The 12,320-nt window shown below is 37.2% G+C and overlaps 1 protein-coding gene across 1 annotated transcript; it reads left to right on the top strand.

The window, feature by feature from the left end:
- Nucleotides 1–9,687: 9,687 nt before the first annotated feature.
- On the top strand, nt 9,688–11,110 carry LOC110879884. Its single transcript, XM_022128415.2, has one exon. It carries the CDS (start codon nt 9,974–9,976, stop codon nt 10,928–10,930), a length of 957 nt encoding a protein of 318 aa, XP_021984107.1. The 5' UTR covers nt 9,688–9,973; the 3' UTR covers nt 10,931–11,110.
- The last annotated feature ends 1,210 nt before the right edge of the window (nt 11,111–12,320 follow it).

Raw genomic sequence — 12,320 nt, 5'->3', positions numbered from 1 at the left:
AGTAGAAGATTGCCCATTCCCTCCTTTCTTAAAATCGTTATGGTTATCCGAACGGATTACCTGGGTAATCTTTTGGGCTACTTCCTTCCTTCTATTTTCTTCTCTTGTCCGTACTAGTTCGTCAGTCAGAGTATTGGCTAAATCTACCGCATCATCAATCGTGCGAGGTTTCGCAGCCTTGACGATGTTACGGATTTCAGAAATCAATCCCCAAATATATCGAGAAATAAGTACTGGCTCTGGCGAAGCCAGGGTTGGTACTACTCGAGCATATTCGAAGAATGTCGTAGTATACTTTCGACAATCTACATCAACCATTCGGTGGGTTAAAAACTTGTTTGTCATTTGTTCCTTTTCATATTCGGGACAGAATTTTCTTTCTACCAAGCTTTTAAATTCTTCCCAGTTCATAGCATACGCCATCCTTCTTCCTTTTGATTGTAACACCGTATTCCACCATTCTAGCGCTCCTTCTTTGAAAAGGTTTGACGCGTACATGACCTGATCATCCTGAGCACATTTACTTATGGCAATTACTGCCTCAGTTTTCTCTAACCAACGTAGTGCCGCAGTTGCTCCTTCATTGCCTGCAAACTCAGATGGTTTACAAGCAAGAAATTCCTTGTAAGTGCAACCAGGCGTTGCAACTTTCATTTTCTTAGGGAGCGGCGCTGGTTGTGGTTCATTGTCATGATTAACATGATCATTGCCTCCGTTTACGCTATTACTGAAGTTATCTTCAGAAATACGTTTGCTAGGAACGGGTTGTTGTGGTTCTATTGGATCTTTAACAGCAGCAACGATGGCTGGAATAGCGTTGGCTATCCCTTGAGCTATCATTGTTGGAATAGTGTTGGCTATCCCTTGAGCAACGATATTTTCTATATCCTGCCTAGTCATATATTGATCCCCCGGTTGTTGTTCAGAATCATTAGCCTCATTAACTGGTTCTTTATTAGCGTTTTCCATTTGACAACTAAGTTATAGATAAATAATTAGTATACAAAATATTATACTTAATTGCACATAATCACGTATACGAACAAAATTTGTAAATTTTCTAAAATTTCATGCTTCAACTGTTTTATTATTTATCTTACACATACTGGTTTTACTATTACTATTACAATAACAGTTTCATAAATCCCCTATCCTTTTTTAAACGATTTTCTAGTAACTGTATTCCCTCTTATCGTATTTCCAGGAGATCTGTTTCTCAGTCTCTTGGATTCTATTTCCAGTATCTATTAGTTCTTCACCAAAGCGAAGTTCAGTCTTATTCTTGTTACTCATTGGTGGATTTGGTAAAGGTTATAGATGGAACTTTAAGGAAAAAGCTTATAGGGATGGTTTTGTAACTGTATTTCATTAATTAACCATTCGTTTATTTGCGAGTGGATTGAAGGGTTTGGAATAGATGGTTCTACATTCATTGGTAGTTGTGTTTCGAGAGAGCGATTAAAAATATTTTCATTAACAGGCTTAATAGTATTATGGCTTGCCATTATAGAATCTAACTCTTCCTGAGATGGTAACTTTTCAATTTGCCTAGAACTTTCCCCAATTTCTATTTCCTTGGGCGTGGGTTTCTTGGGAGGTAAAGCATCGAATTCTATAGGTTCTTTTATATCTGGTATATACCTATTGAAATCTCTGGAAACCTCTACTCTTACTGGATAGAGATTTAAATTCTGAAGGGCCTCAGACAAGTTACTCATGCTGTTTAGCAAAATAGACATAGTCAGAATTCATAAAATTTATAGAAAACTTTTTAAATCTGTGTTCCTACTGGGTATTATTGAAATTTACATCATACGAGGTTTTATTTTTATGATTTTCTTGATAAGACTTCTAGATTGTAGATAATAAAGGTACTAATACTTGGGTCAAATTATTTAAGAATTTGCATGACTTACTACATTGACTAGCATATAAAGATCTGCTCATACTGTACACAATTAGTCAGATAAATAAACAAATAATCACAAAATAGCAATTAATGGAAATTAAGTATTTTCTAAATACTTAATTGGCTTAAATCAGTGGCTTGAGAAGTGGCTCTGATACCACCTTATTTCTGTCACGGCCCCCGACCCGGTTTGACCCGTTTCAGGAGCCGCGGAACAGAAATCCCGCGGTATTTAATTTAGGCGACAGCGGAAGTCTTTTTAAAACAGGATCTTTAGTATTTAAAACTGCTCATCATATAATTTAGGGATAAAACCCAGTAATTTACAATAATGTGATTTCAATGGAAATCTTTATTTTCCAAAACATGTTTCTTTATTTATTTACACTGAGCCACTTTTCTAAGCTGGTAGTGCTTCCTGGCACTTTTCTTTGCTCACAACAGATTACCTGAAACATGTTTGAAAAAGGTTTTGTCAGCGGAGAAATACTGAGTGAGTTCATTCAGTTTTTAGGAAATGACTCATAGTTATAAATTACAGCATAAGAGCGATTACAATGGTTCATATCTTATTTTTATCTGGCTTTCTGTCACAATGGTGACAAGTCACAATGGTGACGATGGTCATACCACTATTAGGTTAATGAACTCTAATAGTGACGTTTCTCCCTAGTAGGTCAATGAACCTAACTGGGAGAAATAGTAATGTGCACAATACCCCACTAACCAATAAATCAAGATATCCATGACTTAGTCCCTGTAATTATAACACTTTGAAAATAATTTGGAGTATTGTAAAACAGTTGATAAAAAGAAGAATGACTCACATTGCAGATTTAACGAGCAGTGTATAAGCCTACTGATTAGCCTTGATTATTTCTAATTTAACAATAATGCACACAAAACAGGATTAGTGATCAATACAGCAGTTACGATAATTCCCCGAGATCAATTTTGACAATGAATGTCCAAGTGCAATACTTCGGCTCATTTATCAAAATGACAAACGATAAAGTATAGTACTTCAACTCGTATATCGAATTATCGACAACGACAAAGTACAATGCTTCGGCTCATTATCGAATTATCGACAACGATAAAGCATAGCCCAATGTGGGCGGCACTTAGACATTCTTTGAATGTATTGATTCTGAAAACTGATTCGTAATAGCGATCGAGTAATCACCCTGTTCTGCGGCAGCGATTCGATAATTGTGTGTGTGTGTTGGACTGTTTTGCTTATAACTCGACCTACGTAACTCCGCTTTTCGTCGTTCCAGTGCCAAAATTCAAGTCCCAACCCCTGCTATTTATACTGAGATTTTGACACCGTCGCGTAGCGCGAGGGGGTACCCCCTTAGGCGTCGCGCTACGCGAGTGACCACCCTATTTTCATAGAGTAGCCCTTCGTGCGTGTAGGCTTGCTGTGTTGTCAGTTTCTTAAAATTCGATTTTTATATTTAGTTATGAAGATAATCGTTGGCTAGGGTTTATCCCCCCCTGAGTTTTAGGGGCCCTGATCCTGATTCTGAAAATTCTGAAAATTTTAGGGTTTGTGTAGAATCACTTGGGTGCCTCAATTAGAGTTTCCTTAATAGCTAATTACTATCCTAATTAGGGATTTTAGTGACAGTTGTTACACTAGTCAACCAACCCATGATTGCCACGTGTCCACTTGAGATATTTTTATTGTTTTCTTAGTCGAGCCTTTTAAACATGGCTTAAACCTTTTCGGTGTAGCGGCTTGAGAACTTTCAAAACGGCTTGAGAACTTTCAACACGGCTTGAGATCTTTCAACACGGCTTAAGATCTTTCAACACGGCTTGAGATCTTTCAACACGGCTTGAGAACTTTCAACATGGGCTTGAGATCTTTCAGTGTAGCAGCTTGACTTGGCTTAAGATCTTTCAACACGGCTTGAGATCTTTCAACATAGTTTAAATATAAATGAATAATTAAAAATATAAACGAATAATTAAAAAAAAATCTCAATTAAATGTGAGAACTTGAAAATCTCAATTAAAAAAATCTTAAAATTTTAACTTGAAAATAAAAAAATCACCAGGTTAAAACCCCGTATATTACACGGGTTAAATAAATGTAATTTTTATACTAAATAATAAAAAAATATAACTTTAAAAACCCCGTGTATTACACGAGTTGAATAAATATAATTTTATATATTAAGTAATAAAAAAATTATATATTTAAGAATCTCGTGTATTGTACGAGTTGAATAAATGTAATTGTATATACCAAATAATTAAAAAAGTTATACCTTTAAAAATCTGTGTATTACACGGATTAAATAAATGTAATTTTGTATACTAAATAATAAAAATGTAATATCTTTAAAAAACTCGTGTATTCTAAAAAATAATTTCTTTAAAAAACTCATGTATTGTAACCGTGTAATACACTTATTCAACTCGTACAATACACGAGATTTTTAAAGCTATATTTTTATTATTTAATATAAAAATTAAATTTATTTAACCTGTGTAATACACATGGTTCTAACCTAGTAATTTTTTATTTTCAAGTTGAATATTTTTTATTTTCAAGTTAAAACTTTCAGATTTTTTTTTAATTGAGATTTTCAAGCTCTCACATTTAATTGAGATTTTTTAATTATTCATTTATATTTTTAATTATTCGTTTTTATTTAAACACTGTAAACTGTCATTTTGGTCCCTGTGGTTTGGGCACTTTTGCCATTTTAGTCCAAATCTCAAACTTTTTACATCTAGGTCCCTGTGGTTTGCATTTTGTTGCCATTTTAGTCCAAATTTCAAATTTGACCAGATTTCCCATTAATGACCTGTTATTTTGTCTTTACCCTCAGGGGCATTTTGATCATTTTAGATTTATTATCTCTTTATTATAACTCAATTATAATAAATCTCTCTCTCTCAACATACAGACATCTCTCTCTCTCTCTCAACATGCAACTGTGCTCTTTCTCTCTAAAATTATATATGTATATGTTTTTGCAATATAGAACCTGCATCCCCTCTCTCAACCCCACTTTCTACATTTTTCCACCACCAACAACTGCCATCCACCACCACCACCACCACCACTCTCAACACTATCATTGTTCTCCACCGCCCCATATGCCATTGCACCACCCGCCGCACCACTCCCAACCACCACACACAATACCACCTGCGACGGCACCACTCCCAACCACACCTACCGCATCACCTGCCACTGCCCCAGATCTGATGAAGAGAATGAGGGGGGCGGCGGCCACCACGGCCGATGACCACCAAACCAACAACCACCATCAAACCTACACCGCCACCACCCTCAACCTCACCGCTAAACCTTCACCGCAACCAACAACCACCACTCTCAACAACCTGAAATCCGAAAACCGCACCTCGGTTTGTTTTGTTTTTACAACCTTAAATCCGGCACACAAACCCTCTATCCAGAAGAATTTTTTGAGGTGGATGACGGTATGGTTTCGATCAATCAGATTGGGGGGTTTTAAAGATGGTGTTGTGGGATTTTAAATTGGGGGGTTTTAAAGATGGAGTTGGATTTTAAAATTTCAGATCTTTTATGGTTAATTAGATTGGGGTTTCAATCAGATTGGGGTTTTAATCAGATCTTTTATCGTCATAGCGGCGGAGCCGCCGTCATCGGAGTTCCTTTCTCTCTCCTCTCTCTCTGATCTCCTGAACATACGTGTGTGTAGGCCTGAAATCGGAGTGTCGGCTGTCACCGGAAAACGGCGTTGGTCGCCGGTAAACGAGGAAGGAGGTGTGGGTGTGACTGTTGGATGGGACGACGCCGGAGTGGCGGTGGTGAGAAGGGGGAGGAGGTGGTGGTGGTGGTGCTATAGAGAGAGAGGGAGGAGGTGGCGATGGTGGTGCTATAGAGAGAGAGAAGAGAGAGAGAGTTGATCTGGGTTTTATTGCTAAAAAAAACTAAACATTTAAATGAATTTACAACAAATGAAATTTAAAAAATAACCAAAATGCCCCTGCACTAAAGGACAAAATAACCAGTTTTAAACAGTCAAAATAGAGGGTTTTTGGATTTTGGACTAAAATGGCAACAAAATGCAAACCACAGGGACCCAGATGTAAAAAGTTTGAGATTTGGACTAAAATGGCAAAAGTGCCCAAACCACAGGGACCAAAATGGCAGTTTACTCTTTAAACTATGTTGAAGGATCTCAAGCCGTGTTGAAAGTTCTCAAGCCGTGTTGAAAGATCTTAAGCCATGCCAAGCCGCTACACTGAAAGATCTCAAGCCGTGTTGAAAGTTCTCAAGCCAAGCCAAGCCGTGTTGAAAGTTCTTAAGTCGTATTGAAAGATCTCAAACCGTGTTGAAAGTATTGGAGGAGCCCTATCCCACATCGAAAGAATAATTGGTATCAGAGCCACAACGTGTAATTGGTTTTAGAGTGGAACCCCATAGACTTCAATATGGTATCAGAGCCACGGCTCTATGTCAGCTCCGGTTAAGGCCACGTGTACACCTCTTGATAGACCGGGTTACACGTGCGGGAGGGTATTGGAGGAGCCCTATCCCACATCGAAAGAATAAGACCTTCCGGTTGTATTAATAAGATCTTGGGTTACTCCCTCTATCACCAATTGGTTTTAGAGTGGAACCCCATAGACTTCAATAGAAAGTTCTCAAGCCGCTACACTGAAAAAGCTTAAGCCATGTTGAAAAGGCTCGGCTAAGAAAACAGTAAAAATATCTCAACTGGACACGTGACAATCATGGGTTGGCTGACTTGAAATGATTTTTTTAAGCCGTTTCAGCTGCTTGAAACGACTCGTTCAGATGGCTATTTTTGAAAAAATGTTTGGTGAAAGACTATTTTAGAGATTTTATCTTTTTTAAGCTTCATTGAGCCGCTAAAATTGACTATTTTAAATATTTTGAGTGATCAATGGCTAAATTGAAGATTTTCCCTATAGTAAAAATGGACCACTACTGGTATGGTAAGCGAAGGGAATAATCGTACAACAACTGGGGTTTTGTGACGGTGACTAGTGACCAGTGATAAGATAAAGGTGTGAAATTTCCAGTAAAGTCCTTGTAAAGATAGGGAGGGAGAATCTAAAGTAGAACAGGTTAAGATATTAAGATATTATATAGGACTTGCTACTTTGATTATGTAAGACTCTTGCTACTTTAGGCCAAGAAAACAATTTGTTTGAACTAACTGGTTGAACCCCCAAAGGCTGAGACTAAGCTAAATTTGTAATCCCAATATCATATGACTTGTCCTTTTCGATCACCTAAGGGTGTAAGGGGTGCTCACCTCTTAGGTGAGTCCCCCCTTTTACACGTAACCAACCAGAATAAGCCACGTCAACTCCCCTCTAACACTCCCCTAATACCCCTTTTTGATGGCGGCACTCCCCTATTAGGTGAGTTGGTTTTTTTTTTTTAAAAAAAAAAAAAAGGAAACTTTTGATTGGTCAAGCTCTCCCTCTCTCCTCCCCTCTCTTCGGCAGCCACTCACCCATTTCCCACTCTCTCTCTAACTCACCTATTCATTGGCAGCCCCCCCCTAATAGGTAAAAATGGTCACCGATGGGGTCCCCGAAGGGTGCCCCGATCACCCTACGCAAACCAACCTTTGAATTCTTATAACATAAAATTTGAAGCGTTTGTTAAACTTGTTAGAATATTATTAATTACTAGATCACTTTGTTTTAAAAAATGAGATTTATTCTAAAGAAATAATACCTATCGATGGGTCGTGAACTTCATTTATAGAAGAAGAAGAAGCAATTATGGTACTTTGAGAAAATTATGTGATCGTCTTCTATCGCTTGGATAGAGCGTATATTATGTGTCAAATTATTCTGGCTTACTCGTTATTATCATTGAATCAAGTTTAAAGTGTTTTTTTTTTTTTTTTTTTTTTTTTTTTTTATATAAGTTATGCGGTGTTTTTTTTGTCGATCGCATCAAAATATATCATTTTGACATTTTATACAACTCACACTTTTTGTACTATTACATAAAGCATACATACCTTTTCATACAAGCATGTGTAAAATATTTTCATCCAAGTATTAACATCTCACGATTTGAAAATATACTTGGTGTGACAAATTGCTTATAAATGTTTCTTTTAAATGCAGATAAATTGACCATATTCACATTTTATCATTCTTATTGTACATAGATAAGTTGAGAAATTTCACAAACTTATATAGGAGGGACAAACAACATTATATACGTCAGTTGTAAATGTGGATTATATTAAATAATTCAAAATAAAGCATAAAATTTTTACCATACAATATTAAAATATTGACATGTGCTTGAAGCATCGACGGATTAATGAATTAATGTTTATAATCCTTGACTCTTTGTAGCGGTCGTAGATTGAGGTCGATAAAATATAGCATGTATCAATTACCCATTATTTAGTAATTTAGTGGTATGATGTACGTCTTTCTTAAAAAATATGAGGTTATAAGTTCAAGTTCTTATCAGTGCAAGATAAAAATAGAATTAAAGTGTAAAAAGAAATTTGATTTTAAAAAAAAAATAGCATGTATAATCATCATATGCCCACTCTATTAATCCTATATAGTTATTGAGGTTGTAGGGTGTGGCTCGGGGAGAGTCAGCTGGCGTCGGCGCCGAAGGGGAACACCGCCCACTTCTTCGGTTTCGGTGGGCTCAAGGATTTCTATCACACTTATCCACGAATGCATTCTCTCTCTCTAATGTAGGACGGTTTCGGTGAAGGGAAGACACCATCCCCTTATGGGATGGAGAGGAAGGTAATGTGAGGTGAGGGTGATATGATGTGGCGGATGGGGATGATCGGTGAGTAAGTAACCACACCCTATAGATAGCCTGACTGCTGATTTATCCCTTGTATGCACGCATACGGCATACGTAGATAATATACTAGAATGAAAACCTATTTTGTGTAATTAAAACAATATTTTTGTTTTCTCGATCATGAGCTTACTTTTATAAACTGAAATCAACTTCACAAACTTATGTCTATATGTTACAAATGTGAAATTAGTCTACTAACTTGGCCAAACTTCGATCCTTGCAACGATTAGACTAAAATATTGTTTGATAAATACTTGCCAAATAGGCTTTAAAACTTGTTTTCGTGGTGCTTTGTGTCAAATAAACACCCCCTGTTTAGGGATGGGGTGGTCATCACTCACTTATCACTCACTGTTTCCAATCAAGTTCTGCCATGTTATCAATTATTTTTTCCATCATTCATAACCTTTTTTAGTGGCAATGGTCATCACTCACAACACCCCAACAATAAATCCCCACACCCCCTCACATCCATTTATCACTCATACCCATCACTCGTTGATTTTACCACCGCCAAACATTCCATCACTCGTGGAATTAATTGGTGGCGGTGGGAATTTGTTGAAGTCCACACGTGGTAGAGGGTGCATCACGCACCGCCCCAGTCCCCTTATACTTGAAACCTATAGTAACAAACGAAAAACATAACCAAGACAAAGTTAACAAAAAGCATAACCAAGACGAAATTAACCATTCAAAATAACAAAATTGTATCCTAAATTCTTAAATCCTTTGATTTATTTGAAGTTTACGTACGGAAAAATAAATTAAAAGTTTGAAACACTTTTGTAATTAATCAAGACGAAAATTGAGGCAATGAAAAGAGGATGAACAAGAGCCGTCGATCAAAAGGAACAAAAAGGGGAGAAACCCTAGAAGCAATAGGAGATCAAGTATTTTATTGGGCCACGTGTCTTCTTTTATAGAAAGTTTTAAACCCTCCCAACTTGCTTTATCAGGAAACCCAAATATAATTTCCACAAACCACGAGGTAAGAAAAATACGTGCCTTCTCTACCTTAACCACAATCATACACTTCTCCTATTCTCATTGGCTCCCCTCAAATCGCTGGTCCCGCACAAATGCTCGACCGAACCGTCACGTGGGCCCCTCTCTTTCTTTATATACCTATCCTATCAAACTCCCATTTTCGTCAACCAAAATTCCATCAAACACTCGCCTGAGAATCAAACATTCAAACTCCCAGTAGTTCCGACGACCATATGAACAACGGTAAAGGTGGTTGCTGTATAGCGAAGTACCCAGGATCTGGGGGTAATGGGTTGTACATGTCAAAGGTGGATAAGATAATGCTCAAGTTTAGGCCGATCGCGCCGAAACCGGTTGCGACCGGCTCCGGTTCGGGTGGTTCTGGTGCGGATAATAGCGACGGGTATGTTAAATGTGTAAGAAGTAAGAGAAAATATGTTAGGGTTAAGAAGAGCAAAAACGATAATTTTAAAAGACAAAAAAGCAGTAGTGAGAAAACGAAGGTGAAGGTGAAAGAAACGCCGGTGGTGACGCTGCCGTTGTTGCCGGAGAGTCCAGATCGGAAACTGGACGAACCGGTTACCGGTTTTTGTTCAGATCTGTTGTTATCTCCGGTCAAGAGTAGTTCAACCAAGAATGATGATAATAATAATAATAATTGTGATAAGAAAGTAGTAGCATCCACACCAGTGTGGTTAAGGTTTGACGGAAAAGAAGAAATTAGGGTTTGTTCTAACGTAACAAAACCATCACCACCACCGCCGCCGCCTCCGCCACGTGTCCCGAAAGTGGTGTCGTACGTGACGGTGGATTGCGTGACGGACACGTGGGTGGATTGGGAAGCGTTAGGGTGTACGGACGAGGAGATAAAGATGAATATGGAGAAGGACACGTGTCCAGGGTTTTTTTCAGATGGTCAAGATAGAGTGGTGTGGATGAACACAGCATACAAACAGTTGGTTGGTGAAGATGACGTGGCGGTTGTGTTAGTACGGAAAGACAAATGGCCGGTTACATTCACATACGTCCCAGCTTTCACTTGCAAGGTGAGGGTAACGTTTGTTGGTTCTCAAAGCCACCGGAAAACTTGTTTTCCGACGTTAACGCTGCCGTGTGACGTTTGGAGGATGAAGTTCGGTACATGCGCATGGCGGTTGGACGTTAAAGCTGCTCTTAGTTTGGGTCGGTAAACCGTCTTGATCCAACAACAATTAGTGAGTTGTAATTATTTTATATGATATTGCTGATGATATATATATCTTCTTCTAGGTTTCTTGTACAATTTAGTGTATGTTTTGACCCGGATATATGTTTCTTGGTGTCTTTACAGATCTTGATAAAATGATTAGGCAAAACTAATTTTAAGAAAACCTTACTGGAATCGTATATGCGTGCGTTGGTGTACATAAATACGTAAGAGTGTTCTGTAAACAAATAAAACAACCAAAAAAAAGATTCACTTATAGCGCTTGGGGGTATGATAAGATGAAGGCAAACATTTTCTCGATCTCATAAGATAGAAAGATTGTTCTAGTGACACCAGGCTTCAGGTAACATATCATATTATATTATTTAAGTGTATTGTACAAATATTTTACGCAGTTCTCATTGTAATGTATTTAAAATTGGTTTTGTAAAACGTGTGACATGTTAAATGGTTACGCTAAAAGAACAAGAGTTGGCATTCAAAAACTTGATATAAATTTATATTAGATATTTAAGGTAGGTTTAGTCATGATAAACTTAAGTTTTTTTATGTATAAATAAAGACATGTTTCCGAAAAAGCAATAAAATCTTTTTATAGCATAAAATGTTAGTATTTAATTATTGTTTTAGTACAGGTGTACGAATAGAGACGTGTTACGGTTGGAAGCTACTGTTCATTCACGATATTATCACATCACAGCTCAACATGTCTCACCTTTATCATCATATATTCTGGCTATTTATATATTAATCATTGGTTACTAATTTTAAACTTACTTGAAGGAAGTTAATATTCACAAGTTTTTTTTTTCCTCTATGTTTCTCTATACATAGATATATAGAGAGAGATATACATTGAAAAGGGATGTCAAAATAAGATGTATGAATATGAGAATAATGAGAGCCTATCAAAACCATAATTTGATAACATTTAACATGTAGCTAGATAATATTTTTCAACGTTGTAATCTATAATGTAAAATCCACAACTATCCTAATACCCACTAAATCAACACTCCTTTTATCTACCCTAAAAGGAAAGGCTACCTCTTTACTATATCCACAATCACACACACTCATTTCATCATCTTTTTTCAAAGAACTCTACTCGAGATTCATACCCGCCTAAGCTACCCTAAGGGGTGGTGACGGTGTATTCGCTTCAGGTTACTACCCTAGAACCCCTACCGACAGGACGCCCTTTCCTTCTTGAACGTTGTTTGGTTTACAGGGACAAGAATAAATAAAACTGTATCCATATTAAAAAAGTAGTTGATTGGGTTTGAATTTTTAAGAGATATTGGATTTAAATAACCCTAACTATCATCAATTGGCCAATAACACTTCCAACTTTCGGTTTGTACACCAGCACT

The sequence above is a fragment of the Helianthus annuus genome, chromosome 9 (genome assembly GCF_002127325.2).
Source record: "Helianthus annuus cultivar XRQ/B chromosome 9, HanXRQr2.0-SUNRISE, whole genome shotgun sequence".
In the NCBI taxonomy this organism is placed as follows: domain Eukaryota; kingdom Viridiplantae; phylum Streptophyta; class Magnoliopsida; order Asterales; family Asteraceae; genus Helianthus; species Helianthus annuus.
Note: the sequence above shows the minus strand (reverse complement) of the source record. Positions and strands in the feature narration are given on the sequence as shown.

Bases quoted from the DNA above. Each gene is read 5' to 3' on its own strand.
- LOC110879884 (XM_022128415.2), top strand. From the start codon at position 9,974: ATGAACAACGGTAAAGGTGGTTGCTGTATAGCGAAGTACCCAGGATCT.